Source organism: Diplotaxodon limnothrissa, linkage group LG12, assembly GCF_057381915.1.
Source record: "Diplotaxodon limnothrissa isolate DT_005_m linkage group LG12, D_limnothrissa_male_GT1.1, whole genome shotgun sequence".
Classification (NCBI taxonomy): Eukaryota; Metazoa; Chordata; class Actinopteri; order Cichliformes; family Cichlidae; genus Diplotaxodon; species Diplotaxodon limnothrissa.
In genome coordinates, this window is record NC_140607.1 from 31,478,458 (window position 1) to 31,495,064 (window position 16,607).

The 16,607-nt window shown below is 39.2% G+C and overlaps 1 protein-coding gene across 1 annotated transcript; it reads right to left on the bottom strand.

Moving 5' to 3' along the window:
- Window positions 1-1,444: 1,444 nt before the first annotated feature.
- Window positions 1,445-15,307, bottom strand: shoc1 (shortage in chiasmata 1). The gene is made up of 29 exons (XM_085368557.1): window positions 15,285-15,307; window positions 14,833-14,908; window positions 14,630-14,759; window positions 14,169-14,259; window positions 13,919-14,088; window positions 13,661-13,823; window positions 13,464-13,578; window positions 13,257-13,398; window positions 13,061-13,165; window positions 12,772-12,901; window positions 12,438-12,532; window positions 11,508-11,753; window positions 10,482-10,904; window positions 10,111-10,146; window positions 9,766-9,951; window positions 9,163-9,357; window positions 8,963-9,055; window positions 8,356-8,537; window positions 8,168-8,240; window positions 7,937-8,000; window positions 7,394-7,569; window positions 7,210-7,309; window positions 5,781-5,892; window positions 4,923-5,044; window positions 4,667-4,754; window positions 4,348-4,479; window positions 3,620-3,769; window positions 2,545-3,253; window positions 1,445-1,530 (listed from the first exon to the last, which is right to left on the bottom strand). Exons 1-29 carry the CDS (start codon window positions 15,305-15,307, stop codon window positions 1,445-1,447), a joined length of 4,413 nt encoding a protein of 1,470 aa, XP_085224683.1.
- Between the last annotated feature and the right edge of the window lie 1,300 nt (window positions 15,308-16,607).

The window sequence follows — 16,607 nt, forward strand, 5'->3', positions numbered from 1 at the left end:
CCTTATCTGTAATCACTATCCAACTATAAAGGTGCTTCTGCTGGGGCTTCATCTCTTCTTTAAAACCGAAAACTCACAGGTGACTCTTAATTGCAGGCTGTGATTAAAGATAACAGTGTGACCTTTACAGCTGAAGCCAAAATAGGAGCCAGACTAAAGGATGCTTTGGTTTAAACAGCCTGCTCCTTCCCACAATATATCTCCTGTCCCATTCAGTGCAGGGCTCCAGTGTAGTCAGGGACCATTACTGCACCATTAGGCTACTGTTTGCCTCGCCTTCATAGGGGGACTCCTTTGACCACCCTGCTGACTGCTTTTGTTCCTGTGCCATTAAAAAAACAAACCATTTCTCTCTTTGTTTGTCCACTGCTTCTAAGCAGGCAGCAGCCAGGGAGACGGACACGTAGGGAGAGGGATACATTTAAAAAAAAAAAAAAGAAAGTGGTGGGTTATTGATGGTGGTAGTCAGTGCTTGATATGGCTGTCCAGAGGCAGGGAGGCTTGGAGTCGATGTCCCTGGGGTCGTCTTTGTCTGGGGATCATTCCTGAGGGAGCTGGCTTCACTCTGCTGGCTCGTGAAGATAAGCACTCTCTCCACATGCTGAGAGAGCATGATAAGGGGATTGCTTCACTAAATTATATATATAAAAAAAGAAGCCCCGCCATTGGAGCTGCTAAAAAGAGACTTTATCAGGTTAACTGGGAAACACCCTCCATCCCATTCCTCCAGCCATAAATCACAATTTGTTTTTCCTCAATTGAGCATGCTCAGTATGGGGAGGGGGCACAGCAAACATGTGCAGATAATTATAATTATGCTTAATCTTGTTTTGTAAGAAGAACCTGCCAACACCTTCTCCTTGTTACTTAGCAGTATTTAAACATATAATCATTTATAACACATTATAATGTAGTTGTAAGCAGATTTAAGGCGTTAATCAATTTAAAATGCTACCATGTTATTAGTACTAATCATTGTCTGTTTCTATACCAGCCTGGGAAACTTCAGGGACACTTACAAAAAAATCATCAAACAAATTTTGAATTTTGATAAATTACAAATAGATAATTATAAATAGAAAAGGAGCAGCGTGTCCTGTAAAACAGCTTAAAATAGTTAATACTATAACATGAAAAAGTGCAAAACAAATTTATACAATAAACAATAGTTTAGATTGAAATAATACAAAAATCATATGATATTGCTTTGAACTTTAATAAAATTAACTGTTCCTCCTTTTTTAAACATTAACAGTATTTTCGGTGACAAAAAAGGAATTCAGAAAATCACAATTGCTTATAAACATTTAAAATGTAGACTTTTAGGTGAAAAACTAAAAATGTAATCTGAGAAGAAAAACCCCCCCACCGCAAACTATGCCATGACTGAACTTTTAATGTTTTAATGCATTTTAATATTTTTTATTCCTTCTCCCATTCTTTTCTAAAACAATCTAAGCCTCGTCTGTCCATCACCTCTGCCGGGCACCCTCTCATAGCTCAGCCTTCCCTTCTTCGATGGTGACAACACTGCAAATGTAAAAAAAACAACAACAAAAAAAATAAAGTAAGAACAAATGGGCTATGTTAGCACCTAAACGTTTACCTGCAAAATAAGAAAAAGGAGACTATAATGTGCATTTCCAACCACAAACTCTGTTCAGGATCATTTTCTCGTGCAGCTCTGAACATGGGATCTATAAATTAGATCACCCAACACAACTCCTGTTATGCGCACTTATACTTGTTTGCTGGTTCTCGTGTGACTAGTCAACTAAATTTTTAATTATAAGATGTAGATAAAGGACCTGGGAGGAAAATCGAGAAAGTTTAAATTGCTGAATGTTTATTCTCAGAGACTTGGGGATGTCACAGCAGAACTCCACGCTGACAGTCTCACCGGGAGTAGCACGGCATTATGAACGTTGCCATAGTTTGTCATGATTTAGAGGGGTCTTGTTTTTCTGTATATAGTGGACTTTTTTTGTTGTTGCTTTAGTTGTAAAGCAACAACAACAAAAAAGGTTAAAAAAAAAAAGATTCTGAGCATGCTCCTCGTCTTGCTCCTCACCTGATGTGCTGTCTTCAGGCTTGGAAACTATTGACTCTTGAAGTAAAAGTGACTCAGCTCACATCACCAGCATAAAATTCAGGTTAGTATGCCAGACAATAAAAGTTGTTTGTTCTCTGTGCAAGTTTGAGGACCATGGTGTAGAATGCACAATGTACTTTATACTTTGTTGCATTTTCCTGCCATTGTAAACTTGTGAATGGTCAACTATACAAACTACATTCACTTTCAAAGTAAAAGCTCCACCTTTTTGAAACAACTTTTACTCTGAAGGCAAATGGTCTCCATTTGCGGCTTGTGTTGCACTTTTCAGTTTTACTGCTGCTCAGAGAGATTTTGATGAGTATTTACAGACATAGACATCTTCCACAAAAACTACAGGGAACCATGGCAACGTAAGTATAGAATCAAAGGTTGTGTCAACAGCTAGTATTGTGCTAGAGACCTGAACAGCTTCTATTTCTATTTTTCACCTGATCCAATCAAGCCTGCAGCCTCTCTGTTCCTCTTCCTCTCCTCTCCTGCCCAGCATCTGGAGCCGTAGTTGGCTGAAAGTGATGTCATCCCTCCCCCAACGTGATCATGACCCCACAGGATACCTGTAGGTGTGCTAAGACTGTAGGTGATGTGCTGACTGGGAGGATTAAAGTCCTTGTAGAGTGTAGGGTATGTGGACGTTTGGGGGCTGGCTGGCTGCTGCAGGTTGGTACTGTAACTGAAGGTAGAGTCCAGTTTGAGTGGGCTGTCAGCAGGGTGTGAAGAAGTGGTGTAATCGTTTACCGGAGTCTTGCGTGTCCACTCATTGACTGATCTTTCAACAACCCTCCCCACTGCTCCAGCTATGCTCCTCCAGCCAGAGATCTTCCCATCCTCTCTCCATGGATCATTGATGTTCCAGCTTCCCTGGAAACAAACATCTGAACTGCCAAAAGTATCACTCAGGTCAAGTTTGAAATCTGAGTTGCCATCCTCGAATATTGGGTAGAAGCTCTCCTGTGGAATCTCGAACAGGAAGCTGGTGTTCTGGTTGCTACAGAGAAGGTCTGGATGGGGGGACTTCATGCATTCATAATCCCCAGTGTGAGTCTGTGGGCTGCTTTGTTGGTTTGTCTCAGTGGTCAAAGTTTGACGGTCTTTTGGATCTGCTGCCAGTGGATACAGGGAGGTCGTGTCACTGAAGAGCTAAACTCGGAAGAGAAGGAGGGAAAAAATAAAATTTAATTTCTTAACAACTCGGTTTTTTTATGCATTTATTTTCTAAATATTTTGGGGACTTTTTCAGCTTTATTTGATAGACACAGTGAAGAAAGGACAGGAAAGCGGGGGCAGAGAGAGGGGAAGACATGCAGCAAAGGGCCGCGGGTCGGACTCAAACCCGGGTCGGCTGCTCTTAGCCGTATGGCATATGGTCACCTGCTCAACGCATTGAGCTAAACCGGCGCCCGGAACTCTGTTTATTTTTATTTGTAATTTGTACTTCTGTGTAAAGTAATAAGCTTTTGTAAAACAAGTGTTCCAAATACAAACATATTTACAGCACATGATCACCTTTAGCACTTTATGTGGCACCTCAGGAAGCAGCTCCTTCAGCTGACACAATGAGGCCCCCAGGAGCCACTCAAAGGATGGCACTCTGCTCAGCATCAGCTGTCCAACCAGGGGGTTAATGCAAGGGAACTGTGACAAACATTCTTCTTCCTGGAGGAAGCAAATGGGAAAAAAAAGAAATGCAATCAATGACAAGACATGTAATAGATTTTGATTCATAAAAAAATAAAATCACACAGCAGACATAAGACAGTTGTAAAAGGTGCATTTAGTTTTTGTCTCTTTGAAACTTCACAACCATTTATGGAATAATTTCTGTTTCAAACCTATGAGGTCCTGACTGGTCTCTCAGTATAAGTAGTTAATGAAAAAAAATTCTGTTTACTGTGAATTTCTGTCTATGTAGATGGCATTTTTCCCTGATTTATCAGTATTAATTATCACAGTTAATAATAAAATATCTTGGTCTCCAACCACTGTTTTCTGCAATGTGACTACAGAAATACAAAAACAAATCTACACAGAACCTGTATTTTCTAACTGTATGCTGTCCAGTTATCCCTCTTGATTACAACTGGACCAGCTTATAATTAACCATAGAAAAAAAATATATCCACATGCTCTTAAGAATAGAGTCAAAACACTGCTTTAATTCATCACTGAAAACAGTGCAATTTATTCTAGACCTTTCTGTATGAATAGCTTTGATTTGGGGATATGAGTTTCACCTGTGAGGGCATCACAGTCAGCCAGTCTCTGTTCAAGAAGCTGACAGGGTCTCTGTCACTGGACATCAGGCTGTGGAAGCAGATCTGACTGATGGACTTTGCCATTTCCAATACATCTGACACTAACAGCACCTGCAAGACGATGTACAGAAATGCCTGTATCCTACTGTTGTTTATTCTTTTTTATTACTTTTGGTCTTTTTGTTTAAAATATTGGTGAAATGTCTTCAATATCCTGAAAGGATATTAATTTGACTTGAATGAAGATGATAATCATAATAATGATCTGTTACAGAGAGGGGCACCACTTATGTTCTACCTTCACATCCAAATCCTCAGACTTCATTCTCAATAGCACCAGAGATGAATAGACTAGCACCAAGTTGCTGAAGGCCTCACTGGAAAATCTGCACACACACAAAATCAAGCCTTCTCATATACTACTACTGTTTAGGGGAGATAAATAAGGACCCTTTTGGAAGACAAAATCATCAGGTTTTAGGGTCAATACTTGGTTCAAAGTTAAATACACTCTCCAAGTGAGGGTGTAGGGTTAAGTATATGTGGACACCCACCTTCCTCCCTGACCTTCTGGACAATGAAGGATGAGCCAGCAGCAGCTGTACTGAAGAGAGAGAGCAGTCAGCCTCATCACCACTCCCTCACTGGCTCGCTCTTGACATAGTTCATCCTGCTCCTACACACACACACACACACACACACACACAGCAAAAAAGTGTGTGTTTTTCTTTAAGTAGTTGCAGAGTTTATTGGTCAGCATTTTCACTTAAGAGACTCATTAGAGCATTGGGACTAAACGCAGAGGAAATCCGCCCCCATAACAAGTCTAACTGTGTATATTGTCTTTATGAGGACTGATTGGACTGAAATGAAAGTTACATAATGCTTCAAAATAACTGCCCAGAAGTGTATCAAGATGGTCGTCAAGTGGTGAGAGTGGGATCTAAAACAAATTGGCTAAAACCAAGATGTTTAAAAAGCTGAAACCATAAAACTAAGTATGGAAGCACACTTTTATCACTGATTTTGTCTGTAAGTCAAAAATTTGAGTTATGCATGTTGAAATTTCAACTTAAAAACTCAAAATTTTGAGTTAAGTATCTCAAAGATTTCATCACAATAACTTACCAGTTTAAATTCCATGTACATTTTTTCTCAGCATTAGAAAAAAGCTTCCATACCTAAGTGAAACACATGTTACCAGTTCCCTTAAAAACACTGTCAGACATCGGATTTTTATTTTATCACAGACATTTACAAACCATGAAGAGCCTGAGATGTGTAAAGAAAAATGTTTCCTTTCCCACATTTGTGGAGTCTACTGTTATTAGATGTGCTTCAAAATTTACAGCTACCACCGTATTACGTGAAGTTTCCTCACAAAGATGAAGTGTTTATGTGTTTCCTGATACCTGAATTATGATGGCGGTGCTTTCATCCACTGTGATGAGAGTGTAATTGTGGATCCCTCCGAGCCTCTTCAGGGAGGGACAGTGGCTCCTCTCCAGCACCATCACATTAAACCTGTGACAGACATGTTTCACCAAATGATCAAACAGTGCTCGTCAGGACTGGGAGGTCAGGTAAAAATGCTAAAAAAAAAAAAAAATGCTAACAAAAAAAAAAAAAAAAAGCCTTTGCTGTCTGAAGGTCAGGAAAGTCCAAGGCAGAGGCAGCATATTGATTGATTGATTTTTAGCTGTCAGAGTTATAATTATCTGTTAAAATGTCAAAAGTGATACAGCAGAACTAGAAAATAAGTTTCCTCCATCCATGATATGAGTAAACTCTGTGATGACTACAACAGCACTCAGACTGCAGGCTTACTTACAAGGATATTTAAAAGTACAATTGGAGGCAGAGTCTTCATTTTTCCGTGGGGCCAGCTCCTACTTTCAAGATTAGGCTTAAAGCATATAGTTATAGGCTTGATCAGGTGACTCTGAGTCCTCCTTTAACCCTTTAAAACCGGTTGGAGCAGGCACGTTCCGTTTTGCTTAACTATTTTTAAATCCCTGTAGAACCGGAACCACGTAAGCTACCGCAATAATTTTTTTTGCATATGAAACCGGAGGAGTTGTACTTACATCTTATGCCATCAGCTTGCCCTGGGTCATGGTTTCCTTCCACATATAGCTTTGCAAAAATTTGGATTATAATATTTATTTTCATTTTTCCTGCAGTATATAAAAATTGACTATGACTGAATTTAATTTCCTGTTGTTGGAAACTATTTTGTGCAACTTTTTTGTATTTACAGTTGTGAGGGATAAACCTCTTAAATTTCTTTAACTAGAAATATATGTAAAAAACCAAAAACAATTTTCAATTTTTTGTAGTTTATTGCATTTTTTTGCAATTTATGTAGTTACTATGGACTTAATGCATACATATTATTACAATTTGGGCTATAACGGTTGTATTGATGTATAGCAACTTGAAATGCTCTCAAAAATGGCACTACTGCGTGTAAAAATATAAAGATAAGCTCTGGCAGACTTGGTTCTATGGTAGGTCTTAAAGGGTTAATTACCCTACAATGGATTTAGGCTGATGGGGCTTTGCCATGATGCACTGTTCCTTTTTCATTCATGCGCTTACATACTACTCTGCATTAACTGTTATTAAAATCTGGCTGTAGTTTTCTGTTTAACTTTAAATTAAAACTTCTTATATTAGATTATGTGATATGTAACCTGATGTTAGTTATTTTTACTATTTTTTCATCTCAGCTACTCAGATGTAAAACATTTAAAAATTATTCTGATGTAAAGGCTGGTCATAATACTCGATACTTGAACACAGTTGTTTTTACTTGTCTGGATGAGGAGGAAAACTCACTCTGACTCAAGCATTTGCAGTAGCAGCGGATAGTTAATAAGTCCCTCCGTCACAAACAACACATACGGCACGTTGTCCTCCAGGCACCACAAGATATTCTCTTTAGGGAAACAAGCACATTTAAAAGCATTTAAGCGAACATATCAACAATAATATGAATACGTGGAATTTGGTGGCAGCTGACCTGCATCAGAGACGGTGGTGTTGAACGTTAGGTGGCTGATGCTCCTCTCCCTACAGATTGCAGACCATGGAGACTGGCCCGGATGGTCGTACTCCACGACTAGAGAGAAACAGGTCCAAGGGAAGTCGGGGCCAATATCCTGTTCATACACCACCACGCACACACTATCATGCATGCTGTAAAAAGGATAGAGGTGTGACAACAATGTGTTTACTTATACTCAAGACAGTGTGATGAATGGCTCCTAATCTGAAAATATAGCTATGAGATGTATACATTTTGCTATTGCCAAAATATAAAATAATAAAATAGATATTATTTACCATTTGAAACTGAAAATACGCTTTTCAAATCTTTCAGAAACAATAAAATAAAATAAAGAATGTATGTTAATTAAAAAAAATAACTTGGAAAGCAGGGGATGGGACCTCAAGCACAGCTTTATTGTGTCTCTACAATATCATGTAATTATATATGACTTCATATCTCTATATACCAATGTATCACACAGGCCTAGATGAATGAATTATGATACACTTTTACCTGCTGACTACACTTGCACCATTGAGCTTTATCTTGTCCTGCTCTGGACAAACTGCAGTTGCGCCTCAAACAACAACAAAAAAAACACAAATATAATTAACTCTATGACACAATGACAGTCACCTGTTTGTCTTATTTCTGCATGTTTTGCAGCATTTAATTTTTCTTTGAATATTTTTTAGTTTAATAACCTTTGACTGAAATGACTGAAATGATCAGTGAGCTGCTTACCTGTCACCTGGTTCAAGCTGTTGATTATTGTTGATCTGCTGCTATCACAGTGAACTGATACGATAACAAGAATCTGCACAAAGGTAAATAAGCAACTCTTATCAAGTGTTTTTCACATAAGGATTTATGACTTTAACGAATATCATATTTAGCTTATAGAAGTATATGATTGATTACACAATACTGACTTTATCTGTGCTGTTCTGTCCTTTACTGCTGTTCAGCCACTCAGCCACCAGGTGCTGGAGCTCCTGCAGTTTGAGGCTGGACTCCTGGTTTTTCTGAGTGAGGTAGAGGATGATGTGCAGCCTCTTCAGCAGCTGCTGCAGACTCTGCTCTGCACATCCCTTAGCTGCCTTTGTCAGGTACTCTGTTGTCCAAGAACACCAGGTTAAAAATCTCACAACATGGCATCTGTTTGGTTAAAACCTCAGTGTAGACACTGAAACTAAAGTTAAGATTTTGGAAATTCCAGCTTCCAGTTTTGAGTGATGGGATCCCACATGATTGCATAATTTCTATCGTACTGTTTTAGAATATTTACAGGGGATATTTCTGTATCTTACCCAGGTTCTCTCCTACTGGCTCGACAAAGTCGTTACTTATATGAAAGTAAAAACAATATCATACTACGTTATAATAAAAATAGCACAATTATAAAATTTACTTTCAGTTAACTGTTTGAACTTTTAATTTATTACAATTAGATTTTTCCCACCTTTACAACTGCAGCATTTTGAACTAACTTAATAAACTTTAAAGGTTGGGTGCTTGTGTGACAGTAGTTCATCTCACCCAAACCCGTACTGAGGTCGCACTTCAGCAGCAGCTCCTTAAATGTCACCAGCACATGAATCAGAGCTGCAAGGTTGAAAAGCGCTTCCTGATCTGCAACACAGTGGGAGAGGGAGTAGATAATTTACTTCTGTCAAATCTAGGTTTAATACATTAATACAACAACATGCAAATTAAAACATTAACATGGCATTTCCTACCTTTGATCAGTTCTGCAGTCTGTGCAGGGGCCCTGCAGAGTGCCCTCTCCTGTTGTTTGAGAAGGAAGTGAGTTTGGTCTGGTGCCAGGCTGCTGAAGTCTCCACACCCTGGGAAGTTGAGCCCCAGCTGTCTGGCAGAGCTCAGACAAGGCTGAGCGAAGGCCAGCAGCTCACAGTAGGCTCGCTGCTGGCTGTCTGCACAGGGTTTAAAACACTAATTTAAAACACCATCTGAACCACCATGCTTTCCAAACAGACCCTACTACAGTCTGGTCAATGGGACATGCAGTCAAGCAGCCTGACTCCCAAACTTTGCTGGCCCCCCATGTGGTCCCTCCTGTCAAGACCTGTCTCTTTTTGTCATATTTTTCAAGTAACCTATATTGGAAATTCTGTTTTTGGTCTGTGACCCCAATATTTTTAGTAGCCCCAATAGGGCCACCCCTATGAAAAAATTATGGAGGCGCCTGGCTTTCAGGTCTCCATTAAATTGCTGCTAATGATACATTTGTAAAAGTGTGGAATTACTTGACTGAAACTCAAATGTGAACGTAAGGTGTGGATATTTGTAACTTTACTTCACTCTGATAACTTGTGTCGCACCTGTAGGTTTGATCTTAACTACTTTGCTGTCCCGTCTTTGCTGTGATTTTCCACTGAGTTGACCCATCCACTGATTAGCAGGTTCTTCCTCTCTGTTTGAATTTCCTGGCCTCACGTCCAGTGTTTGACTCTGCACTGGAGAAGGCTGCAGCTCTGATAATAGTGCTTGGTGGTTCACCTCATGTGCTGATAAATAAAAGGATGAGCTTAGGTAAAACATGTTTTTATTAGGCTACATTAGTTTTTACAGGCGTACATCTGGAGTCATAGCAAGAAAGTTCAGGTCAAGGGTAAATTTATTGGATCTGTTAGGGTTTTTAACTATTAAAAAAAAAATCAGCTTACCTGAGAGCTTTAGAGCCTTCTTAGAAACAATGCCCTCTTTATGTGAGTTGGATGAGCAGAAGTTTATAAACTTATCGGGATTAAAAGATTAGCTGAAGAAATTATGATGATTACTGAGGAATCTAACATGAAGAATCTAAGAGCTTTACAGTGCATTCATGCGTTTTGTTTTCTTTTGTGGGAAGTGTAGGGATCTGTGGCTACACACGGTTTTCCTGTGGAGACTTTGACTATAATACTTCATTTACATTTTTCACATAATAGATACAAACATTCTGGTCTTAAGTTCAGAGAACAATGTTTGAAAATAAAGCTGCAAAAGCATAAATCACCTTCAGACTATGCAAGAACAGATAGTAAGCATAGTGTACCTGCAGTGCTGCCTGAGCTCTGAGGTGATGCAGAAACAGGAGCGATCTGCTGAGACCTAAGCATCATGAAGGTGGCCAGGGGGTCAAGGTCCAGCTCTGGTGGATTTCTTGCCAACAGCAAACCTCTGTCATCATCTCTAGTATTCAGTGTGGAGGCGACAGCCTCCTCAGAAATCTTTGCACTCAGCTCCATCTGACAGTCATGTCCTTGTCTGCTGATGCCTTTTTCATGAGCTGAAGACCAGCTTGCAACTTCTGAAAACTTCTTGCCACCAATATCATATTTGGTGGTGACAGGAGCTGGTTTGACATCTTTATTCACTGTGTTGAACGCAGGCATCTGGGAGGCATTCAGAGATGAATCATCAGTGGGTTTCTTTTGGAGAAGAGTTTCAGCTGTGGTGCTCAATAGAAAGGAGTCAACTGAAACCAGAATAGAAGGAAAATAGATGAGATCTGATGATACTTAATATAAATAATTTTTGCACTTCAACTAAAAAAAAAACCAAAACACCTGAAACAATTAACCTGGTTTTGACTGGCATTTCGGCATTTAAACCAGCTCCAGGTGAGCTGCCAAAAAACAGTGATGGACAAAAACTATCATGCAAACCACCAACCACCACAGAGTGGATAATTCCTAAAGGGGTCTGAGCCCCACCTGAGACTGATTACTGCTCTGCATCAAAAGGAGCAAGCAGAGGAGGTTCTGGCATAGAATCCTTTCAGGATACCACCTAGATGAGATATTTCGGGCATGTTTAGCCAGCAAATGCCCAAGCAGACCCAGTACATGTGGAGACATTACGTCTCTCAGCTAGATGGGAACATTTTGGTGTGTCCTTGAAAGAGATGGAGGAGGTGGCTGGGGAGAGTGAAGTCTGGGTATCTCTACTCAGACTGCTGCTTCCAAGAAATGGATGCGGAAAAGTGTCAGTAAACCGATAGCTTAGTAATTAATTATCTACATATGTTTAATACAGCTACACATGGACTCATGCACATCTAAAAACCAAAAACACTCACCCTCCACATGTTCAGGTGGCAGTTTACTTAAGTCTTCTCCAGTTTCCTCTCTGATGGAGGGAAGATCAGACTTCATATTCTCTGTGAAGTCGCAGCAGCAGCACAAAGATAACTGCGGGACTTCCGTCTCCATCTCGGACTGCAGTTTGTCAGCAGCGCTTATGAAACTTTCTTTCTCTAGTTTGATAACTTTTAAGGCTTCCCACAGAGGCTGGAAGTCAACAGCTGGTTCATACATTTGAGGCTCTGTAGGAAATACAGCAATTTAGTGACACAGTTCAGAGATTTCTGTGTTCAGTACGTCTGTAAATGTGATAGATTAGAAACAAAAAAACAAAACAAAAAAAATCTCACTTTAAGTCCAATCATGACACAAAAACATGCACCCCAGAGTTTTCATGATAGCAACATTCATTTGAATTGACTTTCTCTGCATGGTAAACAGTCACATTTTGTCAACCCCTGTCCCTAGATTGTGATACATTACGTTTTAAGTCTCTACATCCAATTTGAGACTCCATTTAGAGCTGCAAACCCATCAGAAATGTTTAAGTAGATGGGTGGTTGAAGACCAAGATGTTTTGGGGCCACAGTGACATCTTGTGGTCTCCAAAAACATCAGCCTTTTAACTATTGATGCCAAAGCACTGCAGCACCTCAGTGAGTTTTAAAGTCCTCTTAGTCAGAAGTGCTGCAGCAGATTCACCCCAAATTTTGCATAATAAAAACAAAATGTGTACTCATATGATTTAAACTTAATGGCTTTTGTTCCCCCTGCTGATTCCCCCAAAGTCACTTTAGCAAAACTGTCACAGTGAACAAAGTGGTTTCTAAAGAGCCAGTGGAGGCTTTGGCACTTTTCCACTGTTAATCAGTGTTGAGTATTTAATGTGGAAAATTTGTGGAGTCTTCCTTTAATTACAAAATTACCTGACAACAGAAAGCCGACCACAAAGTTCAGGTGCTTCTCTGCCTTCCAAAGCACCGCCTTCATCTCTTTCTGAGCTCTCGGCGACACCAAAGATCTAGATGAAAATCATTATTGTTTCAAAAGCTTCTCCAATTACCATAAAATGGGAATCACTCATATTTTCTCATCATGCTGTAGCAGTTTATAAGAATGTTAATCCAGATGACTTACAGATGACATCTCTATGTGTGCATCATGCTTGTTCAGTTAATGTGAAATCAGTGAAAGTAAACAAACAAACAAAAAAAACCTATCAGAACTGTTTAGTTAGCAGCTCAACCTGACATTACTCACATTCTGCAACAAGGAGACATCTCTTCCTTCTTGAGCTCAGAGGTGGACAGACAGATGTCAGTTTGACTTTTCAGGGGAGTCGGGTTGAGAGTCAACTCCAGCTCCATTTCAGTGGGAAGCACCGCACATCCTTAAAGACACAGTAAACTAAAACTTACATTGAAAGAGAATTAGACACCTCAAACAATCGAAGAGACATGGTGTGCCTGATGTAGCCTCTGTATATTTCTCTATTATTGGATGAAAAGTATAACCAACAAGTTACAGTTTTTATCCAAGCTCTCTGTACCTGCAAAATCTGACTCAATCAGGCCTCCATTCATCTTGGTTTCTTCACTGGCTTCATCTGGTACATCAAACTTGGAAATATCCACTGAAGGATTTGAAAGGGAAGCTGAAGAAAAGTCAAATATATCAGTTTATCTTTTAATAGTGTTTAAAAAAATATGTTTTATTTCATCTTAAAGGATTTTGGTCTTTGTCACCTTTTCGAAGCACATCTAGGACTGGAATCTCCTCGTCCATCAGCTCAGTGGAAACATTCACATGACTGTAGATGTTTGAAAACCTTGTGAACTTTTCTGTGCTCAGCTGAAGAGTCTCCACTACAGCAGGCAACAGCAGCAACTACAGAGAAAAAACTATTAACAATAAACTGAGCAAATAGTCTCATGTTTATAAGGATTAGTTACCTCTCCGTTCGTGAGTGGCTGTTTAACAAACTCCTCTTGAATGTCTACGCATGTCTGAACATTAGTGGTGTCCACATCTGCCGGTTTTTCATAAGATGCACAGTGCTTGAAACAGCTACAATCCAACAGGTTTAACATGATGGTTAGTGGGGCCATAAACACACAAAGGTTGTTCATTTGCAGGTTTTAAAATGCACCTGAACATGTTGTCTTCTGAGATGGAATTTCCTGATGAGCTCAGCAGCGGGTCAGCTACAGGAAGCATCCTCAATCTGGACAACTTGACTCTCAGTGTAGGCAAATGTCTCTTAAACTCTGCCAGGTGATCGACTGGAATGAGCTCTTCTGGCAAGAAGAGGTCTTTCACAGAACACAAACATGTTTTACTAAACATAACTGATTTCCTTAAGAAGATTAGAATTACAACTTTATTGTAGTATACAGAAATGGTTCACCTTCACTCTTATCCGTGATCGCGTCAGGTGTCTGCTTAAAAAACGATTCCTGACATGGACCATCAGTCTGTGAGTCTTTTAAAAGGGAACCATACAAATCTTCATCTAAATCCTGAAGTGAGTCAGGATTAGAGCTGGGTATCACCTCCACCTCATCTTTCACATCAAATCTGAAAAGTAACAAGTATTTATGATATCTCTCCACAAATACAAAATTCAGTGAATGGATTGTGTTTTTAAACAGGAGAACCTTTCTGTTGAATTTACTGGTGGATTTTTTTCTCTCAGATTATCAAGGACAGAGCCACCGACATTAAGTCTGCAAGTGGAGATCACCTGTCCTGTCAAGGGAATAAATATATAAGCAAATTAACTCATATGGCAGGCATGTGAAGATTACCTGTATCATCAACACACTATTACTGGTTTTTTATGATTGCTTAAGTACTTTCAAAATTACTTTAGTAATTTTACACGTTGATTTATTACAAAGCCCAAAGAGTCATGCTGACAGATTTCTTTCATTAACTATGGCAGCATTTCTTTATCATATATAAAAACTGAAATGTACTATTGAAGTTGCACATCTTTTTCTTATATTAGGATTAAATATGCAGTCAAACTTCTTTGCACTAACAGAAATGAGATTTTCACTAGTCTGGTCCACTTACATCCCCGCTCTACAAACTTAAGTTGTTGTTTTTTTAATACCTCTGACCCACGGTTTCCTGTAGGTGTCTTCAAGCAGCTTTCCACTATGTGGATACAGGTCACTGGCACCTGTCAGGTAAGGTGTTGGCAGAGCCAGCAGGTTCATCATGACTTTCAGACTGGTGCTGGCCTGAAATACACACACAAAGAATCAGAACAACAAGCTTTTAGAGAAATACTCCGGGTAAAATGAACAAGCTCACCTCAAAAACATAGTCAAGAGCTTTAAATCTGATAGCAGGGAAGACTTCAGTCTGGGGAGAGTTGTCCTTTTCTGGCCTGTGCACACAAAGAAGCGGAGTTACAGGTAACATGTCTGTACCTCGGTATCTTACATCACACCAACTAACTTAATGTCTCGTGCTATAAACAAATAGATTTATGTAAACGGATAAAAATAACTTTCACGTGGAAATCTTTCAAGTTTATTAGCTTGCTTAGCTAGCAAGTGTCGTACTATAGCTAGGTAACTTTTTTTTTTTTTACACATTTTTACTCTAAATTTAAAGCTTTAAATATGGAAAGCTGACAAAAAAAAAGTAAATAAGAGCACTGTGTGTTTCAGTAACAGCAAACTTACATGATGCAATTAAGTTTTAGTGTTGCGCGGCTGTAGTGTCCAAGATTGTTTTTTCAGGATGCATTAACAGGTCACCAAAAGGTGAAACCGTCACGCATGCGCTCTGAGGCATATGACCAGTAAAGCTAGGATCAGCCTTTGAAAAAAAAAATATCTGGATAGTATTTGCCTAAAAAAAATTAGAAAACCTAAAATATTTCTGGGACCCCAACAAGCTCTTTGTAAATCCTGGAAAGGCCTCCACTGAAGTTATAGACCCATGGACACAAATATTTAATGGACGCTGGCCAACGTTTTTTTCTGTGGTTGTGTGGATGGCAATGTTAATACCTAACATAGGCCATCAGAGGCGCTAGAATAAATGTTTTTGGTCTGGTAAGGAACTCGTTTCTGCAGTTCAATGGTCCACGAGTCCTTCCTTTCTTCTTGGTGACGAAGCATTTCTATGTCAGGATGTCACCAGATTTCAGTTTGGGTCAGTGCCTACAGGTCTCATTATGCCAGAAACACACATTTATGTGTCAAAACGCCCCTTTAAATTCCCCAATGGACTGAACAAAATAAAAGGCAAATTTAAAAGTCATACATTATTTATTCCTATATAAAGCCAGTCCACCACGGATAACATCAACTAAGATGTTGACTATGGACTGATTTTAATCACTTAAATCACAGATAACCATAAATAAAGCTCACTGTAATACATATTTCTTAGCTATTTATTCATTATTTTCCCGACACAGTATTTGTGTTAATGTGCCATATTGTGGCACAATGCAAATTGTTTCTATATTAAATATGGAAAAACTGGGTTGCAATTTCCCATACAAATCAACACAATAATAGTTATAGTGTAATAATGAACTAAATGGCTTCTGTGTTTTCTGCTTTTCAATTGCATGTACACTCTACTTTTCACCACAGGAGGGCGCTCTTCAACAGCAACATCATTCAAGGAAGTACAATTACCAATCCAATTCTTCTATATGCCTACAAGATATGGGCCCTCCGGTTTTCACTTTCCAAACATGTGATGATTTTCAATCATACAGAAAAGAAAAGAAAGAGAAGAAAAGAAAAGAAAGTGAAACAAACAGCGAGGTGTTTCCATCCTCTCTATTATCTTTCCCCTCATTAAAAAAAATGGGTGTTGACAGTTTTATCTTTGTGTTGTCTCTTCTGTGACCCTGTAATTCTTCTGTGTATCCTGATTGGATGAACTAAAAGTTATTAAACGCTTAAAGGTCTATGTCTGGAGTTCACTAGTTTCTCATCAAGGTGACAAAATACCAGCATGCTTTACAGGCTTCGCTTTAAGACAGCAGATTCTGCCGATGTGTGCTTTCTCACAGGAGTGATAACATACAGAAAATTCACACTGACATGAAACTGCACTAA